The 24,602-nt window shown below is 42.7% G+C and overlaps 1 protein-coding gene across 1 annotated transcript in view; it reads right to left on the minus strand.

Annotated features, from left to right (window-relative positions):
- Positions 1-24,602, minus strand: part of CHAT (choline O-acetyltransferase) — a 327,907-nt gene that overhangs the window by 49,164 nt on the left and 254,141 nt on the right. The window contains exon 13 of the mRNA XM_077259349.1: positions 1,829-1,891. Within this exon, the coding sequence (XP_077115464.1) occupies positions 1,829-1,891 (63 nt within the window). The remainder of the gene's footprint in view (positions 1-1,828; positions 1,892-24,602) is intronic.

Raw genomic sequence — 24,602 nt, forward strand, 5'->3', positions numbered from 1 at the left:
TGTCTTCTATAACCCTGCCTTTTTACCAGAGTTTGGCTGTTCCTCACAGCTTTCAGCCTCCTACACAGATTTTTCTGTTTCGGTTAATGACTGCATTTCAACTTACAAATGATGATCATTATCACCTGTTAGATATTATTGGTTACTCATACACCTGATAATAATCCTACAAAATCCCTGACTTTGTGCAAATGTACCTAGAAGAATTGATGCTTTGATGCTGTTTTGATGGTAAAGGGTGGTCACACCAATCATTGATGTGATTTGGATTTCTCTTGTGTTCATTAACTTTGCATTTTGTTAATTGATACAAAATTAAAGTATTAACACTTCTATTTCTGAAAGCATTCTTACTTCACAGTATTGTTTTCTACACCTGCTAAAAACTGTTGCACAGTGCTGTATATTAAATAGATATATAAGTTGTGACAGAGTCACTGGTAAGGTAATAGAGAGGGGAGATACGGTGTTAGTGATATAAATCCAGAGTTTTATTTCCTCCAGTACTGTAAGTGTTGCGACGGTTAAGTTATGTTATGGGCTAGTTTTTAGGGGGACATTCATAGAGCGGGTGGGAGAGTGTCCCCCCATATTGCCACCTACAGAGCTAGCACGACTGTGTGCTGACATAGTCACGTGGTTGAGGAGTCCCATGGTCTGGGCTTAAATGGCTGAAGGATAGAACTTTCAGTGTTCAGTGTGTTTGCCTGGAGAAGGAGCACTGCAGAAGAGTGCTACATGGACTAAGTGAACCTGAGCCATATATGTTCTGTCAGCCACGAACGGGAGGAACCCTGCTCACAGAAGGACTGTGTTTGTTCTGCCACCAGTTTGTTTGGTTTTCCCGTTTTGCCCAGAGGGCTGTATTTTCTTTACCACACCTGGGTTAATGCTGCCTACAATAAACCAAAGGAAGTTCTTAAAGCTGCAGTGTACCCGTATCTACCTCAGTGTGCAGCCGAGTGAGCCGCTCTACCACAAAGTAAACATAAGTAAATCTATATAAGTAAGCAAATCCTGCTCCTTTATTAGTGATCTTAAGATCAGTGGCCAGGAACCAGTTCATATACAGTATGTTTGGGGTGCTTTCTTATTACCAAATTAAATAATCAGATACTGAATAAATGGAGAACTGCAAAGAAAAATAATTGCCAGACTTCTTCATTATTTGTTATCGTTGATAAAATTTAAGAAATACTTTTTTAGCAAGTTGGGCCACCAGGCCACAGAAACACTACATTGTTGCCAGATTCCATTACGATCAATATCACTACCAAAAGAATTCTGATGTCAATAGTGAAGTTTACATTTTTATTCAGCCATTCAATTTCATTTGTTTCACCGAGAGCAAAAGAAATATGGGAACTGTAACCCTCAAAATAAAATTGTGTTCTGCCATTTTTTATTTCCATTAAACCTCATTAATGAAAATTGGCTAATAGATGAAATTAAATGTCAGGTTGCTTCAGTATTAACGTTTTTGAGAACACTGACATTTTCCAACATTTATCAATGTCATATGGGAATCTTAAAGCAACCATTACTTTCCTGCACAGCACACTGCATTTACTTACACTATTTGGAATAGAATATCAGGGGTATATTTATCAGATTAACTCGCTTAGGAGTCTGAATAAATAGCACTTCATGGGAGGATTTGGTTTAGAGTCTAGACACAATATCATGTCACTTATAGCGATAGATCGCCTTTATCGTAATGCAACATGTCAGAAAAATTATGTAATATTTACCACTGCAACGGTATATACTCTGCTGGGTATAGAAACATTTCTTACATTTAATAAGTGCTTTGCAAATTGCCACATACCAGAATAGTGTAATTTGTCTGTGCTGCGATAGCATTTCTAAGATATTCCATTTTCTCAGAGTCCTATAAATGAAAAAGTACATTGCAATTAATGTCAGTATTCTTCACAGTACACATTTATAAAACTATCTTTCTTAATTAAAAAAAGGTTGCCTCATGCCTGTTAGGACATATTTTTTTATATAGAGTGGGAAAGTTGCTCTTAAAGGGGTTGTCCACTACTAGAAATCCCTTCTCAATCTGAATGTTTTCCCCCATTAAAATAAAGACACTTATGGTGTCATATGGTGCCATATGGTGCCAGTGCTGTTCCAGCTGTGTCGGCATTTACTCTTCTGGGGCTCACATGAGGTTGTTACGTCACTCAAGCCCTGCGCCCAATCACGGTCCCTGCCTCCGGGCGTATAACTAATCAAGAGGAAGTCGGAGCTGCGGCTGCTTTCTCACCTCCTCTTGATTACTCATTTGTCCCACGGCGACAGTAAAGTCTGCAATGAATTCTTATCTGGGCTTTGGCTGATGATCTCACCTCCTTCTGTTAGTTAATAGGTCAAAATGTAGCATTCCTATATCCAGTTACAGTGACAAGGCATGGAATTGTGGCTGTATCCAACTTTCCCCCAGTCCAAATAATGCCAGGACCACAAGGTGAACTGGCAGATCATGATACACCATAATATACATGCAGCATATAGAAATGGAGACTTAAATTTACACCAGCCACGTTCATTAAAACTCCTTTTTTCACAATTCCCAGCATGAAATTGTAGGACACATCCCCTCTCTCTTTCTCTCTACGTGAATTCATTGACGAGCACTATTATATTTCAAGAATGTTTGAAGAGTTGTCGGAATAATACTAGAGATAGTGATTTCTTTCAGCTTTTATTTTTTTTATCACAGTGGCTCAGAACTTTATATACAAATGCTTAGTATTTGGTACTATTGGCTATAAATTCGACTACCTTTTGCTGACTGGGAGTTTTCCACCGCACCCCCCATAGAAATGTTGTAATAAGCATTCAGAAGATTGCAATGGGAAGATGAGATGAAAAATATATATTTTTGCTTTCAATGTTTGCTGGCATGTTGCATTAGCAGAGCCCCGAAATTGCCCGTACAATGAATGCAACTTACCCCACCCCCAGAAGAGACCCAGAATTTGAAACTACAATCTCTGGAGAATTAATCTAGGGGTGTAGTGATTTTGACACAACAGGTGTCTCATAAAATTTACCGCGAAAATTATAACATTAAAGGGAACCTGACAATATGTACATGCCGATCCACGAGCAGCAAGAATCAGACACTGGCTGCATGATTTCAGGCAGGTATGTATTACTTGCTGTGGCATTTCAAGAAAAACATGCTTTAAAGGTAGCAGGAGACTGAGCTACATGAGAGACTAGTCAGACAGGCGTGACCCTGGCGGCTTCTTCCTGCCCGCTTCCCTGAATTGACAAATCTCTTTAATACCAGCACGTAGGGAGAAACTTATCATTGCAGGGTGTAGGGGAAATGTATAACAGCATTAAAGTTACATTGATTTGAGTCTGTCATCTACTGGATGGTGTCTACACAAAAGGGCATAACCTCGATTTACTGGTGTTACAGGAACGCAGAACCATAAGGGTATGTGTCCACGTTCAGGATTGCATCAGGATTTGGTCAGGATTTTTCATCAGTATTTGTAAGCCAAAACCAGGAGTGGGTGATAAATGTGTGGCGCCCCTAGGGGTATTTGCCACAAAAATAGTTATTGACACCAAATACAAATATTAAAATAGCAAGACTGCACTACCATCTCCGGCCAGAAGGGGGAGCTCCAGAGACTCCCCTTGATCTATTCTGGTCTGAGAAAAGGACTGGCAGTTGGGTTGAGGAGCTGAAAGTGAGAGGTCGTATAACTGAACTCCTAACAGCCCTATGACGGATTATAGGCCTGTAATACCCATAGTAGGAAAAGAGGAATAGAGAAAAAGGACATTGTGAGAACCGGGTAGCAATAACCTCTACCCAGAATAGGCGCAGAGACGGATACCAGATCCGTGGCTATATTCATTAGATATAATACAGCAACCGGAAGGAAGTGAGGTGATATCAGCTTCACCAGGGTAAGACGCAGCAACAGACACAGAGTTCAGCGGTACTCCCAGAGGGGGTAAGCCGACAAAAAAAAGGACTCGGGTTGCCCGTCGAACCAGAGCACAGAAGAGACAGATTGGGTCGGCAGCCAGTTCACATACAGCAGCAGGGCCATACAGAAACTGAGCATAATAAGAGGTGGAAATCCTGACAGGATCAAAGTAATTCAGAGTTCTTAAACAGACTCCGGTGACAGTATTGGTTGCAAATCCCTTTTTGTTAAAGTAAACTGGTTAAACGTTTCAGCGCCTCAGTCTTTCATTTGGACAATAGCCATCGATCCAGGATCGGGGTCATCACAGCTGAGAGGACCTGCTGCTGATCAAGTAAGTGTCTGTTCCTTCATGATATCCCTTACACTGTGCATCGCCTGAGGCCACAGCACCGGGTCAAGCCACTAGTGACATCCCCCTCAAGAGACAGATCTCATTGATCTGGTGCTGGGTACCTCGGTCTCATGGGCGTCACAACTGGCGTCACGAACAGGATTGGGCCAGCCCGTACACCGGGTATTGTGTGCCATAATTGGAGTCTGAAACTGTGAAAATTTGGATGAAAAATCTTGGAAATTGACTTTGTTAAAGAAAATCCCGTTCCCCATTGAAAACTATTGAAAGTGACTTTTCTCCATTGGTTATAATGGGGTAAAAATGGCCGCCATCCCCTGATGTAATCATCTCATAACCGTTAGGCACAAAACTGTTAATCGAGCTACGTCATTACCCAAGCCCCAGTCTAACTGAAAAACTTCAAAATCCACCATCACAGAGCGTGTGGCAGTTAGAGGCAGCAGGGGGCGTGTCATTGTCATCCTGCTGCACAGAGGAACGAATCTACATTATCTAGACAGAAGCTGGGACCGGAGGGGTCTGGATTAACTAAGGGGGTACAGTATGTCGCAGCACGGAGATGCCGCAGCACCCGGCGACGCTAATGCAGCTGAAAGACAGAGTGCCGATAGAGAGCCTGGCAGCGCAGCAGTGCAAGGAGTGGCGCCCATCATGCCGGTGTTGATGCCATATACCCCGGGTGGCCCGTGGCTTCCAATGTATGAAGGTGAACCTAATACCCTTGACGGTTTCAGGGAAAAGATGCTGGCTCATTTTTATATGTTCCCCGTGGGTGAAGTTCAGCGTGTTAGTCTCCTGATGATGCAGTTAAGTGGCCACGCTAAGCGAGAAGTCACGGCATGGGCAACTGATCTAAAAGGTACTGTTGAACGCATATTTGCTGGATTAAAAGCTACATTTGAAACCACTACCAGCAGCAAAACTAAAGTACGATTCTTTAATTGCAAACAAAAAGCTAATGAGGGCGTGAGAGATTTTGCCTTAAACCTGCAGGAAGCACTAAAATCACTTACACTGGCTGAACCCATTTTTAACACAGGAGCCGATAAACTGCTAAGAGATCAATTTATTGAGGGACTCTACACCCCTTCTCACCGGGGGCATGTGAGCATGCTTGTTTTTAAGAACCCTGAATTGACATTTGCCCAATTAAAGGAGAGCGCTATACGTCTCCAGCTGGCAGAGGCACCTCGGGATCAGGATCTCACACAACCCATGGCAGATGCACTTCAGCAACGAGGAATGCCAGTGACATCAGCTACGTCCGGTGCCAGTGCTAAGTCCCTGGGGCCCATTACTAATGAGGCTCTTCAGCAAAAGCTTGACTCTTTAACTGATGTTGTTGCTTCAATGGCTAAAACCATGCAGGAGATGAGAGAACCCAAGATGGAGTTGGCAAACCATAGAGAGGATGTTCCATGGATGAGGTCCTGGAGATACCCGACTTGGAGAGGACGACCCCGTGACCGCTACCAACCGGATGGACAGCCCATTTGCCGCCGTTGCCAGCAGCCAGGCCACTTTGCACGAAATTGTGATTTAAACGGGAATCCCCTGGGAATGCTGGCCGCTTCGCAGGAATGAATTTTCAAGGCCCAACACCCTGGCACGACAGGTACATCGGAGGACGATACATCATCCCTATCGTGCTGGACGGAATTCCCCTCAACGCTTTGCTGGATACAGGTTCCCAGATTTCATCTATACCATATATCCTTTATAAGAGGTACTGGGCTGAGGTAGATATTGATAAAGGACCCTCTGATGTTGAACTAGATATATGGGCCAGTAATGGTAAGTTGGTATCGAAACTAGGATTCAGGGAGATGACCATAAAGATTGGTTAAGCAGAATTGAAGAAACAGGGTATAATTGTCGTTGATGTTGACCGACAGAACTGTGAACCAACTGTATTGATAGGAATGAATGTGTTAGAGAACTGCTTTTCCGAAGTTATTTCTGTCTTACAACAAATTGCTGAAACTGCCCGATCCTGCCAGCAGAAAGTTCTCCGGAGGGAAATAAAAGTATTAATGTTAAGGCAACAGATAGAAGTTGCAGGTGGAGAAATCGGCAGTGTGAGGGTGAGTGATCCAACGTCTATTGTAATCCCACCAAAAACAGAAATGCTGGTATGGTGTAGAGCGGCCATTGGTACTAAAGGACGAGACTATCAAGCCTTAATAGAACCAGCGTACACCGACAGCAGGCCCACTATACTCACGGCACGAGGGGTGGTCGAAGTACACCGGGGACGGGTGCCGGTACAACTTTTGAACTGTGGAGAGGAAGAGGTCACTTTGCCAAGGTACGCTACAGTGGCAAAGTTATATACTGTTGACAACAATGCCATCACAACCGTTGAGCCCTTAGAATCGACCTGTCAGGTGGAAAATAACGGCTCAGATGGAGAATCGGAGGATTGGTGCAAACAGCTAGACGTGGGTGTAGATTCAACACCTACCCATCAAAGACAAGGGGTGTATAGATTAGTGACGGAATATGAACAGGTCTTCAGTAAACACCCATTGGACTTCGGACGGATAGAAGGGGTGGAACATACAATCCCCACCGGTGACCATCCCCCGATAAAAGAAAGATATAGACCCATACCGCCCGCTCACTATCAATGCGCGAAGGACATGCTGAGAGAGATGAAACAGGCCGGGGTAATAAGAGATAGTTGTAGCCCTTGGGCGGCCCCTCTGGTGATTGTCAAAAAAAAGGATGGAACCATGAGAATGTGCGTAGACTACCGGCGGATTAATAACATCACCCATAAAGACGCCTATCCCTTGCCTAGGATAGAAGAGTCCTTGACTGCTTTGAAATCTGCTAATTATTTTTCCACCTTAGACTTAACAAGCGGGTATTGGCAAGTCCCTGTGGCTGAGAGAGATAAAGAAAAAACGGCATTCACCACACCAATGGGTCTAAGCGAATTTAATCGCATGCCGTTCGGACTCTGCAACGCATCCGGTACTTTCCAGCGACTGATGGAATGTTGCCTCGAACACAAGAACTTCGAGACCGTCCTCCTGTACCTAGATGATGTGATCGTCTACTCAAAGACTTACGAACAGCACTTAACAGACCTGGCAGAGGTGTTCGAAGCCTTATCCAAGTATGGTATGAAAATCAAACCATCCAAATGTCACCTTCTCAAGCCAAAGGTACAATACTTAGGGCACATCGTGAGTTCGGAGGGAGTAGCACCGGATCCCGAGAAAATAACTGCCATAAGGGATTGGCCAAGACCTACCAACGCAAAAGAAGTGAGGCAATTCTTGGGATTAGTGGGTTACTATCGTAGATTTATAAAAGGATTTACCAAATTGGCAGCGCCCTTGCAAGATGCTTTGATAGGGCAGACGAAGAAACCTTCAAACCGAAACCCTCCTTTTCAGTGGAATGACGAAAGAGAAGACTCCTTTGAACAACTAAAGAAGGCACTAACCGGAGAAGAAGTTCTGGCGTACCCGGATTACCATCAACCTTTCATCCTCTACACCGATGCCAGTAATGTGGGATTGGGAGCGGTGCTGTCACAAAAGCAAGAAGGTCGGGAGAAAGTCATCGCCTTTGCAAGTAGAAAACTCCGGCCTACTGAAAGAAATTCTGAAAATTATAGCTTCTTCAAATTGGAGCTACTGGCAGTAGTTTGGGCTGTGACTGAACGTTTCAAACACTATTTGACCAGTGCAGAATTTATTGTCTATACTGACAACAATCCATTGACCCACCTAGACACGGCTAAATTAGGTGCGTTAGAACAGCGATGGATAGCCCGGTTATCTAATTACAACTTCGTGATCAAGTATCAAGCAGGTCGCAAGAATGGAAATGCCGATGCCCTATCCCGGATGCCACACTTGAGAGATGTAGAAGACGAAACGGGGGAGCTTGAAGAAATTGAACTACCAGCCTTTCATCAGCCCAAGGTAAAACATTGTCAGTCAAATACCTATCAGAAACAACAAGAAGTGAATTTTAATCCGTTAGCACACCATAGATGGGCTGACACCCAAGATAGCAATCCGGCTGTGAAGCTAGTGAAGGAACTATTGACTGAGCAAAGTGCATATCCCGATGAGGATGCCCCAGAAGAGACGCATCAACTCTGGAAAGAGAGAGGCAAAATGTTCCTGTATCAAGGGAAACTCTGTAGAAGATACACCAATCCGAAAACACATGAATTGGTTTGGCAGATTATCGTGCCTAAACAAGATGTGAGGATGGTCCTCGAGGCTTACCACAATGGTGCTGGTCACTTTGGTTGGAAAAAGCTAGAAGTACTTCTGAGAGAAAGATTTTATTGGGTCGGGATGAGAAAATCAATCGAACAGTGGTGTAGAAACTGTGGCCCGTGCAACCTCAGAAGGAACGATCAAAAGAACCAAAGGGCACCACTGCAGCCCATAATCACCAAACAACCACTTGAACTGGTAGCCATGGACCACGTGAAGTTGACACCGAGCCGGTCCGGTTACGTCTATGCCTTGACCATCGTGGATCATTATTCGCGCTTCTTGGTAGTAGTACCTGTAAAAGATCTGACTGCAAAAACAGCAGCCAAAGCGTTCCAAACGTACTTTTGTAGACCCCATGGATATCCGGAACAGGTTCTCACTGACCAGGGTAAAGCCTTTGAATCAGAGATCTTCAGAGAATTCTGTAATATGTATGGTTGCAAAAAGATCTGGACGACGGCCTATCATCCGCAAACAAACGGCTTATGTGAGAAGATGAACCATATTGTGATAGACCTACTAAAGACTTTACCTGAAACGGAAAGGAATCAATGGCCAGAGAAATTGCCTGACTTGGTGGATCTGTATAATCATGTCCCGGTGAGCTCTACCAACTGCACCCCAGCTTATCTTATGCGTGCAAGACCCGGCCAGTTGCCAATCGATCTAGAAATGGGAGTTCTGAAACCAGACGCAGAAGTTCAAGACTCCAATTGGGATGTCGTACGGCAAAAGCAGTATCGCCAAGTGCAAGAGAGTGTGGAAAGAAGCCTCCAGCAAACCAGAGAAAGACAAGAGCGAACTTTAACCAGAATGCTCTAGCAACTCCATTAAGACCGGGTGACCAAGTACTCAAGAGGAATCGTTGAACCAATAAACTGGATAATCAATGGGAAGCCGTACCCTACACAGTTTTACCAACAAGAATGGATAATCCTAAAATGTGTATCATTAGCAAAAACGGAGGTTTAACATCTGTACTAGTGTCAAGAGACAATCTTAAATTATGTCCGGAAACGTTGAAAGAGCCAGAAGTTGTCCAGCCAGAATCAGAAGTTATTCAACCTATACAGGTTCAACCAGTAAAGGAAAAAGAGGAGGAAATGTATCACACCTGTATAGGAGACTTTCCCAAAACCCTACTAACATACCATGGTGCAGTAGTGGTTCCCATGGTGGCCTTTTATCCAACACCGAATCCAATATTAGAAGTCCCAAGACAAGAAGAGGCTGACCCCGTACTACAAGAGGTTCCAGGTCAGGAAGAACAGATTGCTGATCAGAGTGATCCCATTCACGGTGGACTTGCCAACCCCATAGTGGTGGAATTATCTTTAGCAGAGAGGGCAGATACTATATCCGCAGTAGACAGTAGTACACCACATAAAGAGACACCACTATTACATAGATCCCAGCGTAGTACCCAGGGTCAATTACCGGCCAGGTATGCGGATTACCAACTATAAGACTATAGTCATTGTTATCGTTCTGTAACGTTTAAGCCCAGTACCTACAGAGACTTACCTGTATGAACTTCTTGCATATTCTTGAACCTTTTATCAGCCCGGAAACACTAAATCAAAGCTCCGGAAAGACTGCTTTGTGAACTTTGCTTCCTAGTACCTTCAAGGATAAAACTGTATTAATGGACGCTATTTGAAGTGACTTTTTACAGAATTCCATTTTTTTTGTTTCTTTGAGTGGTTTTTGTAACTTTTCATTTTTAAGACTCTGTACATATCAATTGTTATTTCAAAATGTTATCGTCCCACAGTCCCGCAGTACTGTTCTTAACTAAGGGGGAATGTGGCGCCCCTAGGGGTATTTGCCACAAAAATAGTTATTGACACCAAATACAAATATTAAAATAGCAAGACTGCACTACCATCTCCGGCCAGAAGGGGGAACTCCAGAGACTCCCCTTGATCTATTCTGGTCTGAGAAAAGGACTGGCAGTTGGGTTGAGGAGCTGAAAGTGAGAGGTCGTATAACTGAACTCCTAACAGCCCTATGACGGATTATAGGCCTGTAATACCCATAGTAGGAAAAGAGGAATAGAGAAAAAGGACATTGTGAGAACCGGGTAGCAATAACCTCTACCCAGAATAGGCGTAGAGACGGATACCGGATCCGTGGCTATATTCATTAGATATAATACAGCAACCGGAAGGAAGTGAGGTTATATCAGCTTTACCAGGGTAAGACGCAGCAACAGACACAGAGTTCAGCGGTACTCTCAGAGGGGGTAAGCCGACAAAAAAAAGGACTCGGGTTGTCCGTCGAACCAGAGCACAGAAGAGACAGATTGGGTCGGCAGCCAGTTCACATACAGCAGCAGGGCCATACAGAAACTGCGCATAATAAGAGGTGGAAATCCTGACAGGATCAAAGTAATTCAGAGTTCTTAAACAGACTCCGGTGACAGTATTGGTTGCAAATCCCTTTTTGTTAAAGTAAACTGGTTAAACATTTCAGCGCCTCAGTCTTTCATTTGGACAATAGCCATCGATCCAGGATCGGGGTCATCACAGCTGAGAGGACCTGCTGCTGATCAAGTAAGTGTCTGTTCCTTCATGATATCCCTTACACTGTGCATCGCCTGAGGCCACAGCACCGGGTCAAGCCACTAGTGACATCCCCCTCAAGAGACAGACCTCATTGATCTGGTGCTGGGTACCTCGGTCTCACGGGCGTCACAACTGCAAAAGTGGAGCATATGTTTCTATTATACTTTTCCTCTAATTGTTCCAGTCCTGGTTTTGGCTTACAAATACTGATGAAAAATCCTGACCAAATCCTGATGCAATCCTGAACGTGGACACATACCCTAAGGGGCTCCTGGAAGAATACTGAGGGTGTCATTCATGATACATCGGCCTAGTTACTCAAGCGTCAAAGAGTTATCAGATGGTCATTGTATCTAGAAGTGATTTCCTATATGCTTTATGGAGAGGTTAGCTAGAGACATAAGGTGTTTAATATGCAAGGTGCTCACCCCTCATTTAGTCCATGATCCAGTCACAAACCAGCAATTTTAATAAGCTGACCTGGAGTCATTAGTCAAGGACCGAGTGTGTAAAAAGCTGGGCTACACAATGAAAGGTGTTCACAAGTGGGGGTCAACTGTGGTTGGTTATGATCCATAATTCATTTCTCCTACCCTCAAGGAAACAGAAGAATCACTTTAGACCGAAACATTTAGGTATTTCTCCCTTTTTATTTTTATATTTAAAAAAAAAAGTTTTATATCTTTTCTTGTAAGCACTGCAATTTTTATAGTAAAGCTTAGAACTTTAATAAGTTTATTCCTTGTATGCTCTAAAGAGTCCATAGCCTTTCATAAAGTGTGGGACCTTTTATTGATTGTCTGACAGCAGTATATATTTCATTGACAATCTCCCGTTTGTCTGAGTGGTGGCAGCGTGCTGTGTATCCGGGGTGTGTAGTCGGTGTCGAAGTGTGATTTATACTCACTATGCAGCTTATAACAGAGATTGAGTGTTGGATTGAGCGAGAGTAGATAAATTAACCCTTGTATTTGCACCCCATGTCATGTGCTGAAACGTGTGCACGTGACACAGGGCAATGGAGGAAGAAGTCACTGGGGACCTGCCCATTTGACTAGCCTGTAATGTGGCTCTATCCCTGGCAGCTTTTAAAGTATATTTTTCACTGAAAAAGAATCAAACATACAGTAGCAGACTGAGCTCCTACAGCCATTGCCTGATACATACTGCCCAAAGATGGGGAAGCATTTATCAGCTATTAATTTCCCTTTAAATGTGTCCCATTAATATATTTCTTTACTCCCAATTGTTTCATTTTTACAAGGGCTAATGGGAGAAAAAGCACAACTTCATGTGTTATACAATTTCTCCCAAGCATGGCTATACCACATATGTGGTCATGACTGCTGTTTAGGAACACAACAGGGCTCGGAAAGCAAGGAGAACCATTTAATTGTTTAAGTGATTATTTTACTGGAGTAGTTTTCTTTCACTACGTCACATTTGCAGAACCCATTTAGGCCCAGTAAGACCTAAACTACCGTGCTCCTTAGAGGAGACAATATTTTTGAAATTATGCCCCTTAATAAATTGATTACGATATGCAGTGAGGATCTTGATCTCTCAGATTATTTTTTTAGAAATGAATGTGCTTTGATGTTTTGAAGTAAAAAATTAAATTTTTCAACAAATACTCCATTTCAGTTCCAACTATGTTTTGCATAGTTACAAAGATCTCTAATTATTTTGCTGGGTCTCCAGATTTTAGAAATACTCCTCTGGAGGTTCTAATATTTTGCTGGGACATACAAAGCTAAGAAGTAAATGAGCACCATGAGCACTTCAGGCTTAAATTAGCGACTAACATAGTGTAAGCAGACAATTGCCTAGGCTTAGAGGTGAAATAAGAAAAGAAACTCCAAGAAGTAACAATTTAGGAAACTGCACCCATCAATATATATATATATATATATATATATATATATATATATATATATATATATATATATATATATATATATATATATATATATATATATATATATATAGTATGGTTCCACTGATATGCCATTTCTATCTTTTGCCTGGGCATATGACAGGATTCGGGAGATAGAGAGTCATGCTTATTTTTAAGGCTTCATTTTGTAAACCTCTGCAATTATCAGCCTACCCGATGAGGAAGAAGAAGAAAAGAAACCCCGAGATGTGACACTAATCTGGAAACTACACCCTTAAAGAGAACCTGCCAGTATGATTTTGTAATATCAAGTAAAGACAGAGCTGTAATGGCACTGTAATACTGATTACATTGATATTTCCTACTATAATGTACATTTGAAAACTACAAATAAGGAATTCAAAGATATCACTTGCCAGAGCCAAAGACTATAATGGTCAGACTTTGTACAGCTATGCTATGTGAGTATGTTTTTGTTTACAAGTGTAAAGTGTTGTAAGCTGTGCTTTTCTACACTTGTAAAAAAAATGTGTGCTATTTATAAAGGTATACAAAAGTAAGAATTGTGGTACATTAACTGGCCAGTACCGTCTACTGCTCTGCCTAATGGTACTTTTAGATACATTTTTTGTGATTTTTCAAATATGATCATTCGGTAGATACTAAAACCGTAATTTTTCATTTTCTGAGGAAGGGTGTGCAATGAAAAATACAGAAAAAACCCAAAACATCTATTTTGTCATTGTTTGTGGAGTTTTGTTTTTATGACTTTATTGTGCAGTATAAAAGACATTTTAACGCAATTGTATGGATCATGGCAATACCAAATTTATATTGTTTCTTTGTTTTACTGCTTTTCACTATAAGAACACTTGTTTTTAAACAAAGTCAAGTGTTTTTAAGACAGCATGTTCTGAAAGCCATATCATTTTTATTTTTCTATTCACAGAGCCATATGAGGTCTTATTTTTTTATGTTTATTTTTAAAAAGCTGGAGTCACACTAAACAGATGGTCATCTGTGTGCAATGCGTTTGCAATGCGATGACGCGATTTTCTCGCACCTATGTATCCGTATGACATCCGTATGACATCTTTATGGCTTTACATTTCTCACTGCTTTTCCCCATTGAATATAATGGCTAAATGGGCTGAAATAAGGAAAATGTGTGCGTATTTGTCGCAAGCTAGACAGATGATCCATGTGGCGTCCGAGTTTTTCTTGCACCCATAGGCTTGCATTGGACGGACATTACACGCGTACAATCGCAGCCTGCTGCGATTTTACTCGCACGTTGAATACACCTGAGAAAAATACGGTGAAGGAGCTCCTCCATATATTAACACTGGTCTAAGTGCTATGCGATGTTTTCTCACATTGCACCGTATTCTACTGTAGTGTGACCCCGGCCTTAGTATCATTTTTGGAGTACCTCAGACTGTTCAATTACCGTACTTTTTTCATTTTTTTCTTTGGACTTGGAAATGAACTGGAAACAACAATTCTGGCATTGTTTCATTTATATTTTATAGTGTTACAAACACTTCCGATTTTACCAGATTTATGTTTTTTTAATTATGTTCTACTACTTCAGCATGATAATTACCGTATATACTCGAGTATAAGCTGAGATTTTCAGCCCAAATAAATGGGCTGAAAGTGCCCCTCTTGGCTTATACTCGAGTCATGGTCAGCGTGGTGGGGTCGGCGGGTGAGGGGGAGCGACGCCTGTCAAATACTCACCTACTCCCGGCGCTCCTGACGCGGTCCCTGCATGTCCCACGGTGTTTGGCGCGGCAGCTTCAAGTTCTTCCCCTCTTCAGCGGTCATGTGGTACCGCTCATTAAAGTTATGAATATGGACTCCACGCCCACAGGGGTGGAGCTGCATATTCATTACTGTAATGAGCGGTACCTTGTGACCGCTCACTACAGGAAGAAGCTGCCACGCCGTACACCGTGGGACATGCAGGGACCGCGTCAGGAGCGCCGGGAGTAGGTGAGTATATTTACCTTCCCTCGTTCCACCGAAGCTCCATCTTCCCATCGTCTTGCACTGACTGTTCAGGTCAGAGGGCGCGATGACGTATTAGTGTGCGCACTGCCCTCTGCCTGAACAGTCAGTGCGGAGAGACGGGACGCTGAGGAGCAGCGACGAGAGGTGAGTATGTCATTTTTTTTTTTTAGTGCAGCAGCAGCAGCATTACATATGGCACAATGCTATATGGAGCGTCTATGGGGCCACAACTGCATGGAGCATTACATGGGGCATCTATGGGGCCAAAACTGCATGGAGCATTATATGGAGCATCTATGGGGCCATAACTGCATGGAGCATTATATGGGGCATCTATGGGGCCATAACTGCATGGAGCCTTATATGGAGCATCTATGGGGCCATAAGCGCATGGAGCATTATATGGGGCATCTATGGGGCCATAACTGCATGGAGCATTATATGGGGAATCTATGGGGCCATAACTGCAAGGAGCATTATATGGGGCATCTATGGGGCCATAATTGCATGGAGCATTATTATGGGGCCATAACCACATGTAGCCTTATATGGGGCATCTATGGGGCCATAATTGCATGGAGCATTATATGGGGCATCTATGGGGCCATAACTGCATGGAGCATTATATGGGGCCATAACTGCATGGAGTATAATATGGGGCATCTTATGGGGCCATAAAGAACTGCATGGAACATTATATGGGGCATATTTGTATATGGAGCATCTTATGGGGCCATAATGAACTGTATGGAGCATTATATGGGGCTCCTGGTTCAATATGGATATTCAAAAACACTTAACCTACTGATGTCTCAATTAATTTTACTTTTATTGGTATCTATTTTTATTTTTGACATTTACCGGTAGCTGCTGCAGTTTCCACCCTAGGCTTATACTCGAGTCAATAAGTTTTCCCAGTTTTTTGTTGCAAAATTAGGGGGTCGGCTTATACTCGGGTCGGCTCTTCAGCGGTCACGTGGTACCGCTCATTAGAGTTATGAATATGGACTCCACGCCCACAGGGGTGGAGCTGCATATTCATTACTGTAATGAGCGGTACCTTGTGACCGCTCACTACAGGAAGAAGCTGCCACGCCGTACACCGTGGGACATGCAGGGACCACGTCAGGAGCGCTGGGAGTAGGTGAGTATATTTACCTTCCCTCGTTCCACCGAAGCTCCATCTTCCCATCATCTTGCACTGACTGCTCAGGTCAGAGGGCGCGATGACGTATTAGTGTGCGCGCCGCCCTCTGCCTGAACAGTCAGTGCGGAGAGATGGGACACTGAGGAGCAGCGACGAGAGGTGAGTATGTCTTTTTTTTTTTTTTTTTTAGTGCAGCAGCAGCATTACATATGGCACAATGCTATATGGAGCGTCTATGGGGCCATAAGCGCATGGAGCATTATATGGGGCATCTATGGGGCCATAACTGCATGGAGCATTATATGGGGAATCTATGGGGCCATAACTGCAAGGAGCATTATATGGGGCATCTATGGGGCCATAATTGCATGGAGCATTATATGGGGCATCTATGGGGCCATAACTGCATGGAGCATTATATGGGGCCATAACTGCATGGAACATTATATGGAGCATCTATGGGGCCATAACTGCATGGAGCATTACATGGGGCATCTATGGGGCCAAAACTGCATGGAGCCTTATATGGAGCATCTATGGGGCCATAAGCGCATGGAGCATTATATGGGGCATCTATGGGGCCATAACTGCATGGAGCATTATATGGGGAATCTATGGGGCCATAACTGCAAGGAGCATTATATGGGGCATCTATGGGGCCATAATTGCATGGAGCATTATTATGGGGCCATAACCACATGTAGCCTTATATGGGGCATCTATGGGGCCATAATTGCATGGAGCATTATATGGGGCATCTATGGGGCCATAACTGCATGGAGCATTATATGGGGCCATAACTGCATGGAGTATAATATGGGGCATCTTATGGGGCCATAAAGAACTGCATGGAACATTATATGGGGCATATTTGTATATGGAGCATCTTATGGGGCCATAATGAACTGTATGGAGCATGATATGGGGCTCCTAGTTCAATATGGATATTCAAAAACACTTAACCTACTGATTTCTCAATTAATTTTACTTTTATTGGTATCTATTTTTATTTTTGACATTTACCGGTAGCTGCTGCAGTTTCCACCCTAGGCTTATACTTGAGTCAATAAGTTTTCCCAGTTTTTTGTTGCAAAATTAGGGGGTCGGCTTATACTCGGGTCGGCTTATACTCGAGTATATACGGTAACTTTATTTTTAAAATCTTTATTGTTTTTCTGACAATAAAGCAGGATGAGGGCTTTATGTTTTTGGGGGATGTGAAGAGCTGTATGCTGTAATAACACAATTTCTGGGTATGTATGTCTCTTAGATTGCTTTATATATTTTTTTTATGGAGAACAGGTGACTAAAACCAAAAATGTTAGCATATCCCTTTCTTTTTTATGGTGTTGACTGCACGATAAAATGTCATAATGTTATTGTTCAGTTAATGATGAACTTGATTATATCAAGTGTGTATTTTTTTTCTAATAAAACGCTTTACAAGATAAGAGTGTCTTTTTTAATTGAAAGTTCTTTTTTCATTTTAATTTATTTATACTACAGGACTTCATCTTTCGGTGGTCTAATTTCCGTATTGCAGTGTGTATTGTTTGTTGCACAACGATATACAGCCTATTAGATCCTGCTTTTAGCAAAGCTTAGTAGGCTTTAGCAGATGGCCTGACTGGATGACATTTTTTGGCATCAACACGCTATGTCCACTCCTCCCTGGACGCGATCATGAGGATGGAGTTCAGAGGAAATGCTGCTATATCTAAGGAGCTATGGTGGCTTCAAAAGTATCCCCCATTGGGATTTTTTGTGCATTGCAACATCACAATGTGAAGTTTTACATTTTTTTCTGAAGGTTTGCATCAGTTCATGTAAAGAACATGCCTACACATGTGAATACTTGCTTTCCTTTTTATTGTGAAAGGGAATCTGTCACCCCAAAAATTGTATATGAGGTAAGGCCACCAGCATCAGGGGCTTATCTACTACAGCATTCTGTAACTCCTTATGCTGTAGATAAGGCCCTGATGTCGGTGGCCTTAGCTCATATACGATTTTTAGGGTGACAGATTCCCTTGAAGAAAACAACAGATAGGACAAAATAACTGAAAACTTCAGTGTGCATAACTATTCACCTCCCTAAAGTCAGTACTTTGTAGAGCCTCCTTTTGCAGCAATTACAGCTGCAAGTTGCTCTGGATAAGTCTCTATGAGCTTAAGTTGCTCTGGATAAGTCTCTATGAGCTTTCCACATCTTGCCACTGGGATTTTTGTCCATTCCTCAAGGCAAAATTGCTCCAGCTCCTTCAAGTTAGATGGTTTAATCAGTTGAACAGCAATCTTCAACCACAGATTCTCAATTGGATTAAGGTCTGGGCTTTGACTGGGCCACTCCAAAACATTTTCACTTTTCCTCTTAAACCACTCGAGTGTTGCTTTAGCAGTATGGTTTGGGTCATTGTCTTGTTGAAAGATGAACCTCCATCCCAGTCTCAAATCACTAACAGAGTGTATTTTGCACCATCGATCTTCCCCTTGACTTGAACAATTTTTCCTGTCTCTGCTCCCAAAAAACATCCCCACAGTATGATGCTGCCTGCACCATGTTTCACTGTGGGGATGATATTCTTGGGGTGATAAGCTGTGTTGGTTTGTCACCAGACATAGCATTTACCTTAGTGTTACCTATAAAAAGGCACCACACATTGATGATATAGAAAAAACACTTTATTGAATATTATAAAAGACCAAACATGGTCAGAGATAGCCCACAATAGGCAGCAGGTAAAAGACAACACATACCAGATAAAAACGGGTAGACACCTGGCAACAAAATCATGGAAAAATATCCTAGAAATTACTGATGTAAAGCACAGATTTTACATGCTTTGTGTGTAGACAGAGGAAATATGTCATCATATAGTATAATAGTCTTTACAAGGTAATCACAATACAGTGTTACATACCTCTGACATATGAAAGAGGGGATTAATATATCAAGTACACCACGTAATGAAAATAAATAGAGACTATCATAGCAAAAGAAATATAGTACTACATCAACTCATATTTACCAAGTGGGATAGATAGCCAGGCGTCCACCACACCCGACGCGCGTTTCGCAAGGAGTTGCTTCGTCCAGGGGTGGTGAAACGCTGGTAAGGTACCTTTTTAAAGAAAAATGAGGCCACACATAACGACAAACAGCTGTGGATGGAGGCGCTGACGCCGAGAAAACCGGAAGTGACGCGAATTGACGAATACCGCTGCCATGGCAATGCTTGATAAAAATAATCAAATTGGAATAAAGTCTCCACATAAACCTGGGAGAACGTATACTCATCGGCACAAAGTGCCATATTCAGTGCAGTGCGCAGACAACAGAGTCCGCAGTATCGAAGCGCTCACATCTATAAGCACTTCCGGGTGACTGACCGCAAAGGTGAAGTGACGTAGGAGTGAAGGTGCCGAAAGCAGGAAGTGCCGAAGATACACGATCAGTGTGCCGCGCTGTTTACAATCAGTAACCCAGCAACGGACGCACCAAGTGAGAAAGAAGTGCAGTGAAAAAAGAGAAAGTAAGAAAAAAACCTGTGAAGAAAAATTACTTGTAACTATTGAGCAACATAATACAAACAAATACATTATGGAGTCCCTCGGCTGTGGACCAAAATCTCCCTCCTTATGGCACAACGTTCACTTTATGGAGTTTTAAGTCTCGTCTCCATCATATTTATTATATAGCCTTTTAAATAATACAGGTGTTGTTTATTTTCACCACTGTTCTGGTGTCAATTGTATTAAAGTGGCTTTTGTGTGCACAAAGGTTATCCTATAAGATGTCACTATTCCTGTTACTGTGTGTTCACATTACAGTGTTGCATATATATATCTCTTATTTATGTGTTTGGGGCGATTGCCCCCTTTCTATACTCTGTAATACCGCGCTGGCATGCTATAATGTATTTGTTTGTATTATGTTGCTCAATAATTACAAGTAATTTTTCTTCACAGGTTTTTTTCTTACTTTCTCTTTTTTCACTGCACTTCTTTCTCACTTGGTGCGTCCGTTGCTGGGTTACTGATTGTAAACAGCGCGGCGCACTGATCGTGTATCTTCGGCACTTCCTGCTTTCGGCACCTTCACTCCTACGTCACTTCACCTTTGCGGTCAGTCACCCGGAAGTGCTTTCAGATGTGAGCGCTTCGATACTGCGGACTCTGTTGTCTGCGCACTGCACTGAATATGGCACTTTGTGCCGATGAGTATACGTTCTCCCAGGTTTATGTGGAGACTTTATTCCAATTTGATTATTTTTATCGAGCATTGCCATGGCAGCGGTATTCGTCAATTCGCGTCACTTCCGGTTTTCTCGGCGTTAGCGCCTCCATCCACAGCTGTTTGTCGTTATGTGTGGCCTCATTTTTCTTTAAAAAGGTACCTTACCAGCGTTTCACCACCCCTGGACGAAGCAACTCCTTGCGAAACGCGCGTCGGGTGTGGTGGACGCCTGGCTATCTATCCCACTTGGTAAATATGAGTTGATGTAGTACTATATTTCTTTTGCTATGATAGTCTCTATTTATTTTCATTACGTGGTGTACTTGATATATTAATCCCCTCTTTCATATGTCAGAGGTATGTAACACTGTATTGTGATTACCTTGTAAAGACTATTATACTATATGATGACATATTTCCTCTGTCTACACACAAAGCATGTAAAATCTGTGCTTTACATCAGTAATTTCTAGGATATTTTTCCATGATTTTGTTGCCAGGTGTCTACCCGTTTTTATCTTGTATGTGTTGTCTTTTACCTGCTGCCTATTGTGGGCTATATCTGACCATGTTTGGTCTTTTATAATATTCAATAAAGTGTTTTTCTATATCATCAATGTGTGGTGCCTTTTTATAGGTATAATATAAGTTATGTGCGGCTAACCACCGTGGGTTGCATTATTGGTGTTGTGTTCTATTTTCTAGTTTTTTTCCCTATCCAACATGGATTTCAGGAACAGAGAGGCGTCCTGGACTATACGCGCTCAGAATATTTTTGCAGGTGAGACTCCACAGATGCAGGATACAGCTCAAAAGGCGGACCTGAAGAAAACCTTGTCCAATCTTTTAAACCGGCGTACACGGATCTGGTGGAACAAGGTATCACTTGAAAATTATATTAAAAAGGGTCTCACTCCTCGTGGGTTGAGAGTTCAAGTTTTTCCTTCCTTCCCGGTCATTGATGATGGTCTCCGTACTCGATGGGAGACTGCATGTAACACATGCTCGTTTACCTTTATGGGAATTTTAATTGAAATTAATACTAAGACATTGGAAGAACTGGAAGTGGAGATTGGAGAAATACAGAAGAGGTTGAATTTGGAATGTTCTAAAGAGGAGATAGAGATCTTCAAGAAAGAAATGGACGAAGCAACTCCTTGCGAAACGCGCGTCGGGTGTGGTGGACGCCTGGCTATCTATCCCACTTGGTAAATATGAGTTGATGTAGTACTATATTTCTTTTGCTATGATAGTCTCTATTTATTTTCATTACATGGTGTACTTGGTATATTAATCCCCTCTTTCATATATCAGAGGTATGTAACACTGTATTGTGATTACCTTGTAAAGACTATTATACTATATGATGACATATTTCCTCTGTCTACACACAAAGCATGTAAAATCTGTGCTTTACATCAGTAATTTCTAGGATATTTTTCCATGATTTTGTTGCCAGGTGTCTACCCGTTTTTATCTTGTATGTGTTGTCTTTTACCTGCTGCCTATTGTGGGCTATCTCTGACCATGTTTGGTCTTTTATAATATTCAATAAAGTGTTTTTTCTATATCACCAATGTGTGGTGCCTTTTTATAGGTATAATATAAGTTATGTGCGGCTAACCACCGTGGGTTGCATTATTGGTGTTGTGTTGCATTTACCTTAGTGGCCAAAAAGTTCAATTTTAGTCTTATCTGACTACAGCACCTTCCTCCATATATTTGGGGATTCTCTGACATGCTTTTGGCAAGCTCAAAATGAGCATTACAATTTTTTCTTTTAAGTAAAGGAATTTTTCTGCCAACTCTTACATAAAGGCCACCTTTATGGAGTGCATGACTTATTGTGGTTGTATGGACAGATACTCCAGTCTCTGCTTGGGAACTCTGCAGCTCCTCCAGGGTTACCTTTGGTCCCTGTCTTGCCTCTCTGATTAATGCCCTCCTTATTAGTGTTGAGCGATACCGTCCGATACTTGAAAGTATCGGTATCGGAAAGTATCGGCCGATACCGGCAAAGTATCGGATCTAATCCGATACCGATACCCGATACCAATACAAGTCAATGGGACTCAAGTATCGGACGGTATTCCTGATGGTTCCCAGGGTCTGAAGGAGAGGAAACTCTCCTTCAGGCCCTGGGATCCATATTAATGTGTAAAATAAAGAATTAAAATAAAAAATATTGCTATACTCACCTCTCCGACGCAGCCTGGACCTCACCGAGGGAACCGGCAGCGTTCTTTGCTTAAAATGCGCGCGTTTCCTGCCTCCCGTGACGTCACGGCTTGTGATTGGTCGCGTGCCGCCCATGTGGCCGCGACGCGACCAATCACAGCAAGCCGTGACGTAATTTTCAGGTCCTGAATGCCTAATTCTGCATTCAGGACCTGAAAATTACGTCACGGCTTGCTGTGATTGGTCGCGTCACGGTCACATGGGCGGCACGCAACCAATCACAAGCCGTGACGTAATTTTAAAATGCGCGCGTTTCCTGCCTCCTGTGACGTCACGGCTTGTGATTGGTCGCGTCGCCCATGTGACCGCGACGCGACCAATCACAAGCCGTAACGTAATTGTTAAATCCTGAATGCCTAGAATTAGGCATTCAGGACCTGAAAATTACGTCACGGCTTGCTGTGATTGGTCGCGTCGCGGCCACATGGGCGGCACGCGACCAATCACAAGCCGTGACGTCACGGGAGGCAGGAAACGCGCGCATTTTAAGCAAAGAACGCTGCCGGTTCCCTCGGTGAGGTCCAGGCTGCGTCGGAGAGGTGAGTATAGCAATATTTTTTATTTTAATTCTTTATTTTACACATTAATGTTGTTTCGATACCGATACCCGATACCACAAAAGTATCGGATCTCGGTATCGGAATTCCGATACCCGCAAGTATCGGCCGATACCCGATACTTGCGGTATCGGAATGCTCAACACTACTCCTTATTCATGCTGAGAGTTTTGGTGGGTGGCCCTTGCTTGGCAGGTTTGTTGTGGTACCATGTTCTTTCCATTTGAAGATAATGAATTTGACAGTGCTCCAAGGGGACATCAGAGATTGCGATTTTTTTTTATAACCCAACCCTCACTTCTTAACAACATAGTCCCTGACTTATTTGGCGATCTCCTTGGTCTTAATGGTGTTGTTTTGTTAGTGGTGCCTCTGGCTTAATGGTGTTTTAGCCTCTGTGGCCTTTCAGAAATGGTACGTATATACTGACAGATCATGTGACACTTAGATTGCACACGAGTGGACTTCCTGTCACTAAGCATGTGACTTATGAAGGTAATTGCTTGCACCATACATTTTTAGGGGCCTCATAGCATGAGGGATGAATACATATGCACATGTCAATTTTTAGCTAATTGATCTCATAAATGTAATTTATGCCTATTGTGGAAGGTCTGCTTACTTAGCTGCTCCTCGAGGTATACACAGGCACACGTGGGGTTTAGTCTCTGGGTGGTTTATTATATCATAAACCCAAAATGGTAACAGAAAAACAGCCTTTCTGGCTCAAAAGGAAAAAAAAGTTCATAAACAGTCCTGCCCAGCACTTCTGGGCCAACACATGTGGCAGATCTCACAGGAGCGTCAGCCTAGAGACTTCCTTGCCTCTACACAACACAGACAGAGGAAAAAAAAACTGGCTGGGCATTTATTTGCCCAGCCACATCTTTGAGGTGGAGATATGGTGAGAAGGCATCCCGTCCATCTCTTACCTTCTCACCTAAAAATCCACCCATAACATGGTTGCTTAACTCCTTCAGCACATATCATGCTGAAAAGAAACTTATGGGTTTTTAGATCATGGAGGAACGCAGCCTCTGTGACACATATCTCCCCTAACATACAGTGCCAGTGATGCTGTCACATATTCCCCCCCTCTGCCCAAAGCCAGGGGCTTTAGCACCTTCAGACACCAAACAGGGCATTCAGGAGAGGGCATCTGAGTTCCCATGTGACTTCCCAGGTCTGTGTTCTACATGGAATTTGAAATCCTGGAGGACTAAGAACCACCTAGTTACCTTTTTCTCCCTTAACCTCAGAGGGGCATGGTCGGACACAAGTTTGAACCTCCCGTCTAGCAGATAGTACATCAATGTATCCACGGCCCATTTTATGACTAGACACTGCTTTTCGACGATGGCATAGTTCTT

Source organism: Ranitomeya variabilis, chromosome 4 (assembly GCF_051348905.1).
Source record: "Ranitomeya variabilis isolate aRanVar5 chromosome 4, aRanVar5.hap1, whole genome shotgun sequence".
Taxonomy (NCBI): Eukaryota; Metazoa; Chordata; class Amphibia; order Anura; family Dendrobatidae; genus Ranitomeya; species Ranitomeya variabilis.